This window comes from Meriones unguiculatus, chromosome 2 (genome assembly GCF_030254825.1).
Source record: "Meriones unguiculatus strain TT.TT164.6M chromosome 2, Bangor_MerUng_6.1, whole genome shotgun sequence".
NCBI lineage: Eukaryota > Metazoa > Chordata > Mammalia > Rodentia > Muridae > Meriones > Meriones unguiculatus.
In genome coordinates this window covers 143,937,213-143,955,058 of record NC_083350.1, presented here as the reverse complement: position 1 = coordinate 143,955,058, position 17,846 = coordinate 143,937,213, and the positions used below count along the sequence as shown (strand labels likewise).

At 38.2% G+C, this 17,846-nt stretch overlaps 1 protein-coding gene across 3 annotated transcripts in view; it reads left to right on the top strand.

The window, feature by feature from the left end:
- The window catches only part of Dcun1d1 (defective in cullin neddylation 1 domain containing 1), a 37,031-nt gene extending 21,525 nt beyond the window's left edge, over positions 1–15,506 (top strand). For 2 of the 3 annotated variants that reach the window (XM_021633124.2, XM_021633125.2), the window contains exons 5-7: positions 11,093–11,175; positions 11,410–11,506; positions 12,758–15,506. In XM_021633124.2, coding sequence (XP_021488799.1) covers positions 11,093–11,175; positions 11,410–11,506; positions 12,758–12,837 — 260 coding nt within the window. In that variant the 3' untranslated portion in view covers positions 12,838–15,506. The remainder of the gene's footprint in view (positions 1–11,092; positions 11,176–11,409; positions 11,507–12,757) is intronic. The other variant, XM_060378228.1, reaches the window with a different exon arrangement.
- The last annotated feature ends 2,340 nt before the right edge of the window (positions 15,507–17,846 follow it).

The following is a 17,846-nucleotide window of genomic DNA, read 5'->3' as shown; positions in this document are numbered from 1 at the left end:
GTGCCTACCTTTTCATTTCTGTTTCACCCCATCTTCTTTTTTAACTTAGAAAAATACAGGTGTTTATTGATTTGTGTGTGTGTGTGTGTGTGTGTGTGCGCGCGCGCCATGACACATGTGGAGGTCAGAAGACAGCTTGCAGGGGCCAATTCTCTCTCTCCACCATGTGGGCTCCAGGGATCAAACCCTTGGCCTGACCGAGCGTGGCGGAACGCCTCCACATTCACTGAACCATCTCTCCAGCCGTATTTCATTTGTGTCTGTCTCTGTCTTTAGTATTTATTTCTGTCTACCAGTTATAGGTGGGGCATGTTTTCCCTTTCTCCTGCCTCCCCCCAGGTCCTAAAGTACATTATTGAGTCATTACATTTAGATCTCTGGTTTTTAATATTTATTTCATTTGTGTGTGTGAGAGAGAGACACACACACGAGTATACACAAGACACATATGTAAAGTTTGGAAAACCTGTGGGAATCATTCATTCTTACCATGTTATTCCCACCGTCAGGCTTGATTGGCTTGGTACTTTTACTCTTTGACTCATCTTACTTGGCCTGAAATATTTTTTTTTCAGTGTAGGCACTTGTAGATATAAATGTGCTTTTAATTATTACAGCCCATAGGTTTTGGTATGTTATGTTTTGATTTTCATTTGGTTCTAAGAATTCTTAATTTTTAAAAACTACTTCAGTGACCCTCATTCAGTAGTGTGTTCTCAATCATAAGTTTGCATATTTTGTCATATCTTTTGCTGTTGAGTTATAGTTTTTTCCATCATGATTGGATAAGAAACTGCTCACTTGTTTTATGCCCTGCTATGTGATTTGTTTTAGAGAGAATGCTATGGTCTGCTAGAAGACTTATATACTGAGGTCTTTAGAGGAAATGTTCTCAAAGTACTGTTAGGTCCATTTAGTCAGTAATATCCTTTGACTCGTTTTTTGTTTGGTTTGGTTTGGTTTGTCTGAATGATTTGTCTCTTGGTGAGAGTAGGATATTGACGCGAGCCACTCTTGTTGATTGAGATTGAAACTCTGTGTCTTCAGATCCAGAAGAGTTTGTTATATGAAATTGGATTAGAATAATACCCTTAGAAATATGTCCTATAGAGAAAGGGAACACTACCAAATTAATTTATTATCTTGATACCAAAACCAGGTAAAAACACAATGATTTAAAGAAAACTTCACACTAACTTTTCTAATGAATTAGATGCAAAAATTGTCAACAGAATGCTTTGAAACCAAAACCAGGAACATATTAATATCATGACCAAGTGAGCCTCATTCCAGAGAGAGAGTAGCCTAGTTCATCATATGCAAATTAATGAATGCAACAAATCATGTAAATAACTTAAGGACAAATTACATAATCATTTCAATAAATGAAGAGAAGGAAAAGATCATTGTGCCTTCATGATTAAAGCCCTAGAAACACTAGGAATAGAGGCAGCAACCACAGAATAATAAAACCATTACTACAAATTTGCAGTCAATATTCTGTTACATGGAGGAAACTGAGAGCACTCCCTTTAAAATCAGAAGTAGGGCAGTGATACATACTCTCATCTCTCCTATTCGATATACTGCTTGAAGTCTTAGCTGTAGCAACTAGGTAAGAGAAAGATGTAAAAGGGATAAACTAGGAAGGAGGGGGTGAGCATATCCCTATTTGTAGACAGCATGATTCTATACTTCAAAGAACTTAAAGAATCTACCAGGAAACTTCTAGATCTAATAAGCACTTTCAGTAAAGTTGCAGGTTAAAAGAAAAAGTCAATATACAAAAGAGAAAGAAATTAGGAAAAACATGCATAACAGCTGAAAATAAATAAAGTACCTGTGAATAAATCTAGTCAAGCTAAGACTGCTGCACTGAATACTTCAAGGCACTGAAAAAGAAAATCAAAGAATCTAGATGGTGACAAAGCATTCCACGATCCTGGATTGGCAGAATTAATACTGTGAGAATGGCAATATCACCAAAAGTAGATCTATATATTCAATGTGATTCCCGTCAAAATTCCAGTGTCATTCTTCATAGAATTAGAAAAAACAACCAAGAATTCATATGGAACCATGAAAGACCAGGAAGAAGCAAAGTAGTCATAAGGAAAAGAACACAGAGTTGCAACAGTGCCTCAACTCAAATTATTCCTTGGAGCTATAGTGGCAGAGACAGTTTGGCACTGGCATACAAACACAGGAAGACCAGCGGAAAAGACTAGGGGGTCCAGAAATAAAGAGCAACCTGTGCCCACCTAACTGTGGACAGTGTCAAAAGCATGCAATGTAAAAAAGAGTGTTCTCATCAGCAAAACTGCATGTCTGCTTGCAAAAGAATGAGATTAAATTCATCTTTCTCCTCTAAAAAATCAACTTGAACTAGATCACATAATGTAATTTAAAACTTGAAACTGCTAGAGGAAAATGTGGGAAGTGCACGTCAAGTACAGGTGAGAATTTGCTGAACTGCTCTCCAGGATCAAATGACCGAGCCCCAAGAATCAACAGATGGGACTACATCACCTTAACATGTTTCTGCACAACAAAAGAAACATATGTCCCACAGAATGGGAGAGAACCTTACCAACTATACTTTAGACAAAATTGACAAAAATTAACACTGAAACCCCAAAACTGCCAATTAACCAGAGTTTTTTAAAGAAGAAACAGCTAACAAATGTTTTTAAATGTTGAACATTTGTTGAACATTCCTAGTCATCAGAGAAATGCAAATTAAAACTAATATACCATCTCACCTTAGTCAGAGTGGTTATAAAAAAATACAGCAATACATGCTGGGAAGAATGTGGGAGAAGAAGAACTTTAATACATTGTTGGTAAGTGCAAAATAGTGTAATTATGAGTTCAGTATGGAGGTTTCTCAAACGTGTAAAAATATTGCCTGTCAAATGACCCAGCTGTCCCACTTCTGGACATGTACTCAGAGGAGGACCCATGTCCTCCCCAGAAGATAATATAGTTCCATGGTATCTGCGGCTCTCACTCAGACCACTGGAGAGGGTAAAAGTAGGTGATAGGAAGGATGAGGAGTGTGCAGAAGGGCACATGGAACATGAAAGAGGTAAAGAGCCTGGGTGGCAGAGGTTAGGATGGACAGCTAGGGGTGCCGTGAAGATGGGGAGGATAAGAGGAAAAGAAAATCTGCCCAAATAGACTTTGTTTGAAATATCCATGATATCTAGTGCATCGTATGCTGATTTAACACATGAAAGGCAGTATGTGTATTAAAGCATTGCTTATCCAGTATGAACTGATCTCTTCCCAGTGTGCTTTGAAGTCTGTTGTGTTAGATATTACAGCAGTTATCATTGAAGGGTGTGTATATATTCTCATCATTTTATTGATCCCTTCTTCCCTTTTCATAATCTGTATTTGCTTATCTACTGTTCTACCATGGAGTTTCTTTCCTTTTATTTTCATATACTTGTTTTTCTCTTCAACACACAGAACTTATTCAGGTGCCTCTGTGTGTAGTACTATTAGTTTTTTCAGTTTGTTTACCATACAGTTTTTTCCTTTTCTAATCATGCTAGATCTAATAATATAATAATCTTAGCTGGCAGTTACTGTCTTTTTGAGCATAGAATACATTTATCTGTATTCTTGTTGAATTTAGATTGTTTATTTGTATCCTATAATTTCACTAATGTTCTAAATAATCGAATAATTTTTAAAAAATCTTTGGAATTCCTTCTGATTCAGACTCTTAGGAATCCATTTTCTTTTCTATTTGTCATTGCACCTAGGTAGATTCTGCACTACCTAGCATGGAAGAGCAGTTGTCTCTTTGGTAGGCATATTTAATTTCCTTTGGATATCCAGGGATTTCCCTAGAACATAGATGGATCGTGCGTGAGATTTTTGTTTGTTTTCTTAGGATGGCTTTAAACCCTTTGGGATTAGAGATGGGTGCTACCACGCCTGGCTCCTCATTTTAGTCTTTTGAAGAGGTTTTTGCTTTTTTTTTTTTTTCCTTTTTTCACCTGTAATAGCTGAAGTCATTTACAGTCCCACAGTTCTTTCTCTACATCCTTGTCAGTATTTGTTGATTTTTTTCTTTTCTTTTTTTTCCTTTTTCTTGACTATGTGTATGTGAGTGTTTACAGTGTCTGTGGACATGATCGCGGAGGCCAGAGAAGGAACACTGGAACCAGAGTTGCATGAGGTTATGAGATACCCAACTTGGGCACTGAGAAGGAAACTTGATTCTCTGAAAGAGCAAGAAACACTCGTAGCCACTGAGCCCCAGCACGTGTTGATTTCTGTCTTTTCTAATTATGGTTTTGAATTGATTTGGTTGTTACTGGGTTTTGTTTTGTTTTTCTAGAGGGTTTCTCTGTATAGCCTCAGCTGTCCTGGACTCATTTTGTAGAGCAGGCTGGCCTCAAACTCACAGAGGTCTGCCTGCCTCTGCCTCCCTGAGTGCTGGGATTAAAGGCGTGTACTACCACACCCAGCTTTGCTTTCCACTTATTGAACATTTTTTCATATTTATGTTTCTCTTTTTGAGAAATATGTATTAGACCATTTGCCCATTTTTATTTCTTGGAATGGTTTGCTGCTATTGTCTTCAGTTCCCTATTTAGCTTTGTAGCTAGTCTTTGCTCAGAGGAATAGTTTACAAGTATTTCCTATAGGTTTTCTCTTCACTCTAGTTGTGTAATGATGCTGAAGTTCCTATTTTAAATTCTGATTTCACCTTTTGTGTTCTTGAGGTCTCATCCAGTGTCTACACTGATGTTTTAATGTTTATATTAGTTATTGTGTGTATGCATACCTGAGTGCAGGTGCGTGTGTGCTGCACTCTCCATCAGAGGATAGCTTTGAAGAGTAAGTTCTCTGCATCACATTTATGTGGGATTGGGGCCTCTAACTCAGGTTGTCAGGCTTGTGTAGCAAATGCCTTAGTTGGCCCAGATTTTAGTACTTTGTTCTCTTTGGCTATTCTGAGTTTGTTTCTGTTGTTGCTTTTTCTTCAGCTTGTTTGGATTTTTGTGGCACGGGTTTAATGTGGTTCTTGCGCATGCTAGATAGTTGTACACCGCTGAGGTAGGTCTTCAGCCCCCTTATTCAGGATATCCTTCTTCATGAATGTTAAGGTTGGTTTTCCTAGCTCTTTGAAAAATGTCATTAAGCCTGTACATTGTTTAGGTGTTTTGAGATATTTTTAGCAACATTAGATTTTCTAATGCATAAACACAGAAGGTCTCTTCGTTATGGTCTGCAAATTTTCATTGTAGAGGCTTATCTCTTCTGTGGTTAACTTTAGTGATTTAAGTTTATAATACAGTGAGTAGGATTGTTTTTGTTGTATGGTTTCTTTCTCAACAACTTTATTCTTATTTCAAAAACATGCTCATTTTTGCATATTGGTCTCACAACTTTACTGAGTCTGTTTTCATCAATTCAGATAGTTGTTGGTGAAGTCTTGTTTAGAAGATCTCGTTTTTGGATTAGAGCAGAGGCAAGTGCAGTCAGTCTTAGCAGGTTACAGAGGTTCTATGTTTTACATGGACACTAAGACCTTCAGGATGGTGGCATCAAGAAGGACCGCAAAGCCGGGGTGGGGCAGATTTTAGGTAGGAGTGTGGTAGATGATAGCAGTAATGACGCAGTGACAGCTGGGTGGTGGACAGTGTTCACAGATCACATGTTGTCTGCACAAAGACAAAAGTTTAATTTAGAAGTGGTTTTAGCTATTTAACAGAATAAACATGTTCCTGTGGGAGGGGTTACTTGACCACTGTTACTGGAAAATGACACCAGAGATTAGAATCCTTTGGGAACAACCAGACTTCACAGGGCACAAGTGGATTGAGTCCCATATTAATTCTCATATGTGCCACCCAGCCAATAATAAACACACACACACACACACACACACACACACACACACACACACACGGGTTCAGTATAGAAAAGAGGCAAAGAGAGGCTAAATATGGGGCATGAAGGAGGAGTATAGGCAGTGGACATGAGTTATGAGAGAATAGTAATAGATAAACAAACAAGTGTGGGGCATGAGGGAGGAATGCAGGCAGTAGACATGAGTTATAAGAAAAATAAATAAACAAACATAGGGCATGAGGGAGAAGTCCAGGCAGTGGACATGAGCTATGCAAGAATACAATTAATTAATTAGTTAATTAATTAATTAAACACAGGGCATGAGGGAGGAGTAGAGGCAGTGGACATGAGCTGTGAGAGAATACAATTAATTAAATATAGGAGTTAATAAAATGTTAACTAATAATAAAAAAAAACAAAACAGGGCATGAGGGAGGGGTACAGGCAGTGGACATGAGTTATGAAAGAGAATACAAAGTAATAATTTCCTAGTTCTAACTCCATCATAGACTTTTTTATTTTTGATGGTAGATAACATAAAAATACATTCAGCAATGAAAGTGTAAAATCCAATGTGAAGCTCCACAGTTTTAGAATAGGTAATTTTAAATGTATAGAAATTTATTGAGATGTGTAAACTTTGGGTCTGTGTCCTACTAGTCCCCTTTCTAAAGCTTTTTTTTCTATCCCATGATCCCCTTTTCCTTTCCCTGGTTTATGCAGTTACTCCAAATTATATACCCACATCTGAAGATTTAAGAACTATATAGATTTGAGAGAGAACGTGATGTTTGCCTTTCTGGGTCTCGGTTACTTTACTCAATATATTTTTTTTAGTTCCATCCATTTACTTGCAAAATTTATAATTTGATTTTTCTTTACAGTTTTTCATAGCGTGTATATACTACATTTTCTTACCCCTTCATCAGTTGAAGGACATTTCGGTTGTTTTCACTTCCCAGCTACTATGAATAGAACAATGAATATAGCTGTGGAGTAGGAAATTTAATTCTGTCTTAGGCAGTGTTTTATTGGGGTGAAGTGAAGAGACACTATGACTCCAGAGGTTTTTATAAAGGAAAAGCAGTTGATTGGGGGTTGCTTACACTTATCATCATGGTGGGACTCATGGGGGCACACAGGAAGACACAGAACTGGAGGAGCTGGGAGTTCTACATCTAAGCTCTGGCAACAGGGAGAGAGAGATGCTGGACCTGGTTTTAGCATTTGAAACCCCAAAGCCCACCCCCAGTTACACAGTTCTCCAACCAGGCCACACCTACTTCAACAAAGCCACATCTCTTAGTCCTTGTCCAGTAGAACCACTCCCTAATGACCAATGTTCAAATCTATGAGCCTATGGAGGCAGCTCTTTGTCAAACCACCATATTCCACTTTCTGGTCCCCATAAGCTTGTAGCTATATCCTAATACAAAAATGCTCTCAGTCCAACTTCATAAGACCCCCACAGTCTATCATAGTCTCATTTAGAAGTCCAAAGTGTCTTCAGACAGTCATAGCAGTTTCTTAATTGTAACCCCCTGTAAAGTCAAAATAAAAAAGCAGATCACATATTTCCAACCTACAAAGGCACAGAATATATATTACCATTCCAAAGTGGGAGGAAATACTAGTCCAAAGCAAGACCTAAAACCATCAGGGCAAATTCCAAGTTCTGAATCTCCATGTTGGTGTCAAAAGGTCCTTCAGATATTCACTTCCTTTCGGCTTCGTTGACTGCAACACACTTCTTTCTCTTGGGATAGTTCCACCCCCAGTCTGCAGCTCTGCTCAGCTGGTCTCCCATGGCCTTGGGATCTCCAACGTCCTAGAGTCTCCAAGGCAATCCAGGCTTCACCTTCATAGCTTTATCCAATGGCCTTTCTGGGCCTCCATGCAGGAACACCCCTGACACACACCTGACCTCAGCAGCTTTTCTTAGTCATGGAGGAAAATTGCCTAACTCCTTTCTTGTATCCCTGACTAAAGCCAGAACCATGTGGCCGAATCTGCCAGGTTCTGTTCCCTGCTAAGGCTGGGTCATGGCCCCTCATTTTACACCTGCATCAGCTTTTGTTCTAGACGGGTTCCCTTCACTGCTTAAGCTTTTCTCTTTAATTCCTTTTCACAAGTTGGAAGCTTAACTGCATTTCCATGATCTTGCCCTGAGGCTACCATTCCCTTTATTACATTTAGGATCAGGCTTTTCTTTAAACCATTTTTTCCCTTGATCCCTGGATTTAGCCCTATTATACTTCCTGATGCTCCTAATCACTAACAGCCACAGGCCAGAGTCAATACTAGGCTGCCTTGATATTGCTTCTCTCAGTGCCATTTAAGTCAAAACTCTTCAATTTAAGCCTCAGGTAGACTTTTCAGACAAGGGCAGAAAACAGCCACATTCTTTGCCAAAATATAAGAACAGATCCTCTTACTAACACTCTTCTCCTCTGAAACCTCTTAAGTCAGGCCATCATAATCTACTCTGCTCTTAGCACCATTGTCTTCCCTGCCCCTGTTAGTATGGCCCAGTAAGCCCCACTTAAAGCATTCAACTGCTTTCTTAATGCGAAGTCCACATTCTGCCAGCAACAAGCACTGCCAGGCTGTCCCAGCAGTGCCCGGCTCCTGGTACTCTTCTACCTTAGTCACCCCTCTACTTGGCAGTTTGAGCATGGGAGAACAGGCTCTAAAAATGAGGTACACTCCAGTCTGATCCAATAGCCAGCTTTATTCAGACCATCACACAGTTTTGATTATTGAATATTCTGATGGTTAAGCAAGATCAAATGAGCAAAGTTCACTTGAGTTCAACCTGCATACGGTCTCAAGGACAAGGTCGCATGAGTTTAGGATGTGTAAGGTATGAGGACAACTGGTGCTTAGAAACATCATCTGAAGAGTAAGATAATGAAATAAATCCACTCCTATTTACTGCATTTGGGAGAGGCACAGAAATGCATTCCAAGAACAACCCATGATACGGAAAAACAGGTTAAAAGATGTTTGCCTTGTTAACTTGCCTTGTTGTCTCACAAGCTCTCAGAATTCTCACCTCACAGCTTTATTCAAGGACTGTATTCCAAGAGTTTTATTTTGGTAAAGAGACACCATGGCCATGGCAACTCTTATAAAGGAAAGCATTTAACTGGGCGTTGCTTAGCGTTTCAGATGTATAGTCCATTATTAGCATGGGACCATGCAGGAAAACATGGCACAGGAGCAGCTTAGAGCGCTACATCTGGACCCTCAGGCAGCTGCAAGAGAGAAATGCTGGTTGGCTTGAACATTGGAAACCCCAAGGGCCCCCTGCCCCCAGAGACACACTTTCTCCAACAAGGACATGCCTCGTCTACCAAGGCCAGAGCCCCTACTCCATTCAAATAGTGCCCCTCCCTAATGACCAAGCGTTCAAATCTATGAGTCTGTGGTCCCCATTCCTGTTGAGACCACCACAAGTCCTTTGGGCACATGCTGGGAAGTGGCTCACGTGGGAGATGCAGTTTTGGCTTTTAAACAGTTATTCACAGTGCAGGGCCTACACAGTGAGTGAGGGTTCTCCTTCCCCCAAGTCATTGCCAGCATTTTAAGTTGTTTTCCTAACCTTAGCTATTGAGTCCAATAAACTGAAATCTTACAGTTGTGTTATTTTGTATGTCTCTAATTACTGAGACCCTGTTGTAGTCACTTTTTTACTGGGATGAGACACCATGACAAAGGCAACTTATAAAAGGAAGCATTTAATTTGGATTTACAGTTTGAGAGGGTGAATCCAAGACCATCATAGTGGGGACCATGACAGCAAGCAGGCAGGCATGGCGCCCAGGGCAGTAGCTAAGAGCCTACGTTTGCTCCACAAGCACAAAGCTGAGAGAGTGAACTGGGAATGGCATGAGTGACACACCTCTAACAGGGCTACACCTCTTAATCCTTTTCAGAGCTTCTCACCAACTGGGGACCAACTGGGGCCCAAATATATGAGCCTGTGATGGCCACTGTCATTGAGACCACTACAGATCCTTCCAAGGTTCTAGCATTGGTGATTTTTCAGTTGATTTCCTACAGATCATCTGTGTGTGTGTGTGTGTGTGTGTGTGTGTGTGTGTGTGTGTGTGTGAATAAGCATGGAGTTTCTTTTTATTATTTAAAAAAAATCTGAACAGCATTTGCCTGACTTAGTCTTTACTAGTCTTTTGGGCTCCCTCAGACTGACACATGGTTTTGACTTCATAGCTTAAAGGATTTTAAGGTTCCTGAAGTGTGATTTTCCTAAGGTATGCCAGTCTCTCTTAAAAGCTAGGCAGCTTCAACTACTTGAGTTCCTTGAAAAGATCCAACTTGTCTTTTCTGTTGCAGACCTGGCCTGTCGCAGTAGATATTGGCAGGATTACTTCTATAGCCTTCTCTGTTTCATGCCCAACTAGAGAGCTTTTCATGTTGTCATTGCCAAATAAAAAAATAATTTAGGTTATAATTATTATTTAATTCACTCTTATTATTTAAGTTTATTATACTTATTATTTAATTTTTAAATTATTTTCTTTTCCCATGTGCTGGGGAATGAGCCCTGTCATGAATGTGCATTTTACGAGATTGATGCACTGGGCCAAGAAAGCAACAGACTTGTGCTTAAAAAAAAAAAAAACAAGCAAACATACAAAACACCCCACAATATTTTTATGTCCTTTGGTAGTTAGGACAAGTGAGACATCACTTGTGAAGTGTAAGAATGTTAGGATTAGGAATTGAGCAATCCTTTGCATCTCAACCAGTTGATGTGCATTTGGGATTCTTACCTGGAGTAAGTTTGCCCTCCAGAATGTCTTTGGCTATCTAGGAGACATGTTGGTGTCTGGTGATAAAGGCCTGAGTCTGCTAAGTGGCCCATGCTGCATATAATTAGTTATATGTCTCAGCGTGTCAGAAGGGTCCATGCTGAGCCTGGGGATCTCCACATGTGAGTACTTGGCAATGGAAAAGCGCATGACTACATCTGCTTTCAGTCTCAGAATACCCTGTGAGGTCAGCCATGTTATTCCTACCCCAGAAGCCCAGGACACTCGCTGGAAAGGAAGCAGGTACAAATGTTGGCTTGGGTCTTTAAGAAAAGTTTACTCTATGATGCTCAGAATGCAAATGGCTTTCTTTGTTTCACTGTTCTTTTGCAGGGATGTATATTCAAAGCATTAAAGTTCATAATTTATTTTTAATATTACAGATCTAGAAATGGCCATTGCTTACTGGAACTTAGTGCTTAATGGAAGATTTAAATTCTTAGACTTATGGAATAAATTTTTGTTGGTAAGTTAACATTTTCTGCAGTTTCTGTTTTCTCTTAAGATTATACTATAATTAAATATTAATTTATTTCAAGGCATCATTAATCTCAAGAGCATGTCACGACATACAGTGAGATTTGATTACCAGAATTGCATTATACAAGTGTTACATTTTCTTCTGTTTAGCAACAGCAGGACTAACTTTTCCCAACTGTTTCCATGGTTTGAAGGCTTTTTGTTTTTGATATTTTAATAGGAACATCATAAACGATCAATACCAAAAGACACGTGGAATCTTCTGTTAGACTTCAGTTCAATGATTGCAGATGATATGTCCAATTATGATGAAGAAGGTAGCAAAATATTTGCGTTGCCTAAACTTTCGTCCACTGTTTCTGTGGAAGTGATCTTCCTTTTCTGAACTTTTACGACTCCCCACATAACATTTGTGTGAGTGTGTGAGTGTGTGCATATGTGTGCGTGCACGCTTGTGTGTGTGTTTGTACACGAGACAGCACGCATCCTAGATAGTAAACCTAGATGTTGATTTGCTAGGCAGTTGCTGTAACACTAAAGAGCATCTGAGTCCCTAGTCACAGTTTTTTGCCTCTGTCAACTGCTGTGAAGGAGGGTGGGGTGACGTCATGGCTCAAACTGCAAAACATGTGGTGCCTGGGCTCTCTGTGTAGCACCATACAATAAAAGGCGGAATTTTTTTTTTTTTTACCAACATTTGTTCCATAGAAAGGCATAACAATATTCATCCATATCTTACATGTTCAATTGATTTTTAAGAGTTACATTTTCTTGATGTATTTTATACTCATTGGAATCCTTTGAGGTTGGTTTTGGGTCCTGTTTGTTTTGTGTTAGTCTGGTCTGTAAACCCATGAAGTGTGCTGGATTTGTGTAATTTGAAATGACCGCAGCTGCCTGGTGGCTGTAGTTGCGTTCAGTCACTGTTCATGAATGGTATCCGCCATTTCTCCAAATGTGTGTGAACAGCGGCCTCCTAGGCAGCATTCAGCATTCTCAGTTCATTCCTCACAGTGGCCTAGTGACTACTCCTGAGAACCAACTGAACTTTTTTTTTTTTTTTTGAGATTTTTGAATGTGGGTATTTTTTTTAAATCTCCCATGTACTTTACCTCCTCATAAATGTCCTGGGACCATTTGGCTTAACCAGCGATGGTTTATTTTCTCCTTTGCATTTTCATTATCATCAATACTCTTCACTGAAAAGTGAGCGGTGCTCATGAGGGACTGTAGGACTTGTTACAGTGTCATTAAGTAGCTGCCTGACTTTAATAAAACCTTCTGAAAACCATACTACTGTTTATTGATTTATTGCCTAGAAGAGATGATTTCATTGATTAAGCAATAACCCTATTTTAGAATAATAGATTAGAAAGAAGATAGGACTATATTAATAGGAGACATAAAGATTGAGTTTTTTAAAGATTGATCAGTGGGAGTAGATAAGAATAACATACTGTAATTCTTATAAGGAAACTATAAAAAAACAAGGGATTCTATTGAATCCCTTTGATTCTGCTTTTCTTTATTCCCTTTCCTCCCATATTTTTTTTTCTTCTTTTATTCAGGAGCATGGCCTGTTCTTATTGATGACTTTGTGGAATTTGCACGCCCTCAAATTGCTGGGACAAAAAGTACAACAGTGTAGCACTAAAGGAACCTTCTAGAATGTACATAGTCTGTACAATAAATACAACGGAAAATGCACAGTCAATTTCTGCTGGCTGGACTGAACTGAAGATCAATCCTCATGGTTCAAACTGAGGGTTGGGACAAAACTTTAAGGATACATCTTGGACCATATCGTACTCCATTCTTCTACTGGTGGTTTGGGCTTGTCTTCTAGTCTGGGCCACTCTAAACATTTCTAATTCCAACATTGTGGATTTCATCTTACACCTGTGGACCATCTTAGTTTGTCTTCCCATAAGTCATAGAAGCTTGATGGTGATTATTTTGAGGTTTCCATTCTTGCATAAAGCACAATGCTGTCTTCGTCAGAAAACAGTTTGGCTTAAGAATTAAACATAATAATGAACACCACAAACAATTTATAAAAACTTCTTAAGTATATGCTTTGGGCTAGTTGCAAAGACTATGCTGATAGCACGTCAAATGAACGTGATTTACCTGAGTGTACTGGATCTGGAATGGTGTTTGATTTGGGGGAATTTAATTTTCCTGGCAACCCACATGTACTGTTTATGTGAGTAGAATATCTGATGAATGAAATGTCAAAAACAACCAACACATGGAAAAAAAAAATAGGATAACTTGGTGACTACCTGAAATGTCTTGTGTTTCAGACTCTCACAAAGGTTCTACAAAACAAGTCTGTGGTAATCTTACCCATGTTTATACACAGTGGTCCTGCAGCGAAGTTTTATTTAAAAAGTATTGTAATGAGACATAATGTTAGACTCCACTCTCATCTGCATCACACACCACATAATTGGATTTCATTATGCTTTTGAAATGCTTCTATGCTTTTTGAGTAAGTTAAACTATTTCATTTGTTTTGAATGTTTTGGATTGCTATATAATATTCTAAATTTAGGCATGAGGGTTTTAGTTTTTGTTTTTAAAAATTTTTTTGTCATCGCACTATGGAACTCAATGGAATTCACTTAATTTATAAGAAGATAGTAAGGTTTAAATTTTAGAAATGGTTGTGATGAGCCGTGAAGTTTAATCTTTCTCATATAGGCACTGCTCTTTCAAGTCATAGGCCATCGCTGATGACTTCTTACTGTGTTGAAATGGCTTTACTGCTAAATCACTGTGGTTGCCAAATCTTTCCTACAAGAGCAGAGATTTTCAAACAAGCGAGCACTGGTACAGAATACCAATGGCTTCTGTTCTATAAATTATTTGAACTTTTGACTGTTTTTGTCTCAGTTGCATTTGCTACTCTCACATCAAAGCAGAATGCTGTCTTGATTGTTGTTTTTTTTTTTTTTTTTCCTTTTTTTGTGACAGGACTCATGAATAACTCTCCTGCTGAAAATGCTTGTTTCTCTGTTAACATACTGACATGTGAAAAGGGTGTACTCAAATATTTCCATGAGGAAGTTAAAATGATGAACTAGATATTGGGTCTTTGATAGAAACAGATTTTGCTCCATGTATCCAGGTCCTCTGCAGGGTACCAAGGAATGTTCTTCAGGATAGCAGAACATTTTATGCAGATATGGAAATGATTAAAACTGCTTTTTAGTCACATGATTTGGAAATTGCATAGAAAGCTTACAGTAAAGATATATCATTAATCCAATCATAACTTTAATTTAGGAATGCATTTCTACCAAAAGAAAGCTTAGAGTAAATTTCCATTCACGTTACAGGAATTGGTTATTAAAAGAAAAAAGAATCTTGCTGTTTTCAGTATTTCTTGATTTCATTTTTGTAAATATGAAGAATTTCAATTATGAAAAAAATTAAAGATATATGTCTATATATCTTTAAAAGTTTTACAGACCTATATTGTTTATTCCCTACATGGACCATTTTGAGTTCTGATATTTGCAGATTGATTGACTCAGGTGTGATTTGTTTTCAAATGAGAGCCCATTAGCTTCTCTCCTCACCTCATAAATTTTTTTTTTTTTTCATAAAAATCTTAATATTTGTGTGTGGCCTAATGCTTTGGGTTTTAAAGATTTTATTTTTAAATGCAATACTTTTTAACAAAATAGTGTTTGTCATCAGTTTGGTACTAAACATTTACAATTACTGTGTAATTATAAACAAAAATATATAAAGCTTTTAATATAATTATGTAGCAAAAAAAAGTTAAGGTTGTTAACCATGACAGCATCTTAGAATTAAACAAAACTATTACTAGGGCTCAAAAGAGAAAATTGATTTAATGTGTTTATTCTGAAGACAAATGTCTGGTCATAGGGAATGTTTTGTACTAAAAATGCTTACACTGTTGGGGGAGGGGCATGAGTGAGTCTGCAAGAAAAAGGGCACACACACACACACACTGTCAGCTGATGCAAGCTTAACTGCTTCAGTTCATGGGTTTCAGTCTTTGTTTGGGTCAGGTCTGCAAGCTGACCTTTTTTCAGACAGAACATAGGGAGAGTTTACTTTTTGCCAAATGTCAGAACAGGTACACATTTTTAATGTAATGCTTTTTAAATAGTAAAATGTATAAAATGAGAAGTACCCACATATAAAAATACTTGAGATCAAGGTTATCTTCAGTGAATATCATCTGCATATCTCTGTAAGTTCAAGTGTGTCTTTTACAATCCCTGTCATATTACCAACAGAGGCAATAAAAGCTTCAGTGAATTTGCCATGACTAAATCCTTTCACATGTTATTTCAGTGTTTTAGTTTTTTCACAAAACTAAGTATACTTGAAGACTTTTCCAGGAAGAGTAATTATTCGTGGAAGAACATTGTAATGGCACATTTGGGGGAGAGGAGACAAGTGTTTACTGCATTAAGGTTTACAACTGTACTCAGCTGCTTTATTTAAGTACCCAACTGTGCTGGTTGTGTACTGTGGCATTGTGAGTGTGCATCCTTCATTACACTCTTTTTAAAAAGTTGTTGTGAGTGAAAAGTAAATTCACTCAATGAAAACATTGAAAGCCATTTATGTAATCTCTTCCTGAACAATTCTTAAACAAGGCATCCTACTTTTTTCTCAAAGATCTAAGTGAGGAGTTATTTATTTTTTTCTTTGATAAGAAGTTTTGAGTCATTTCATTCCCACCCTGCTTTGGTGTTTCGGTATGTTGCTGTTAAGGACTGTTGGTTGGAAACCTGTAATTTTGACATACAAGTAAGAGCAAGTTGACCTAATAGAATAATTTTGGAATTAAAAAAGGAAAATGGTGTTGGGAAAATTTATAATTGTTTACAAAGTATGCCTTTGTAAAACAGAATCAACTTTTAGTGAGAATTTATGTGGTTCTGAATGTTAAATTGTGTATTTAATAGGAAATATTTACCTGACACCTCCTGGCTTTTTTTTGTTGTTACCTTAAACTTTTAATAATATGGTTTATATTGAATGCTGAGATGTTTTGATAAGAGTTTATCAAATTTGATAATGTAATGATAAATGTTTTTAAATGTGAACTATTTATCATATATCTTAACTGAATTGTGGGTTTTTTTTATATAACAGATGATGAATAGGGTCAAATTATGGCTTACCATTTAATTGATTATAAACTTGAGTGTATTTCTGAACCCTTTTATTGCTTCAATTTTTATAATCATAGCAATACTTTTTATTTCACAGTAATTTAGTGAAGTTAATTTCTGATTTCCATTTACTCCATTTGCTTAACTGAATATCCTCTATTTGTACCACACTGGAGGCAGAACAGATAAGCTTGGCCCAGTCACAGGTGGTTTTCTCAGAGCACTCTTGGCATCTTATTTTCTGTATTGCCAGTTTGGAATGTATCATTTCCTGTAGACAGATGAACTCTTTGACAACCTTGTGCTGAGCTCAGTAACTGGAACTCACACAGCCCCTGACTTCTCTTTGGTTGACTTTTGTCAGGATTCTTCTGTTTTTAAATTACGTAGGGATGTGGTATGTGCACATGAGTACAGGTGCTGTTTGAGGCCAAAAGAAGGCATTGGATCCCCAGGACCTGGAATTAGAGGCAGGACCTACTGTGGCTGCCAAGAACTAACAGGAACTGCAGGCGGCATGCTAATCTCTCCAACCCCAGCCTGATTTAAAAAGCAGACAACAGTAACAGCGACAACAAGCCTCCAATAAAAGTAAATATGTTGAGAAGGACACACTTAGCGCCACCCAGAAGGTGACGGTTTCAGATAGGCTGATTCAAGAATTACTCGGTAGCTACTCACTGTTGCTTTTGTTATGTTTAGGATGGAGGTCTCCCGTACTCCAGGTTGTTCTCCGAATCACTGTGTAGCCAAGCATGTCCTTGAACTTCTGATCCTCCAGCCCCCATACCCCCGAGTGCTGGGATTACAAGTGTGTACTGCCACACCTGGCTTATTTGGAGCTGGGGTCAAAGTTGGACACTGTGTATGTTAGACAAGCCAAGTACCAACAACTGAGTGACACCCCCTACTCTATTAAACTGAGGTTTTAAAGATATGTTTAAAAGTTTCTCTTCCTTCACAAGCAAGTTGCATAAGTTACTTTCAGTTTAATTTTTTGCAGTTATGCTGTCTCAAGAACATCAAGTAGTCCCTACTTCAGCCTCTGTAAGCTTTGATGTCAGGTGTGTGAGTCATCATGGTGCTGCCCTGACATAATTCAGGGCTTTGCACTTTTTTTTTTTTTTATCTTTGTGGGTAGCTGTTTTTGTTATTGTTGTTGGTGTTTTATTTTTGGTTTTTATTTGTTTTGTTTTTGCTTGTTTTGTTAGTGTAGGTTTGTTTTGAGATGGACTGTCCCTGGTAGAACAGGTTGGCCAGAAACTCACAGAGATGCATCTGCCTCAGCTTCCTGAAGGCTGGGATTAAAGGGATGTGTGTGCCACCATATCCTTCTGCTTTTCTCTCTTCTGTTTCCTGTGAGATTTGTTAGGATTAGATTATTCTAACTTGGATTTTGCATTCTTGGAAATGGGGCTCTGCTATATTCCACTGTTGGCTCAAACTTTTCATTTTGCCTCTCAGCTTCCCAAATGCTGGGATTAAAGCA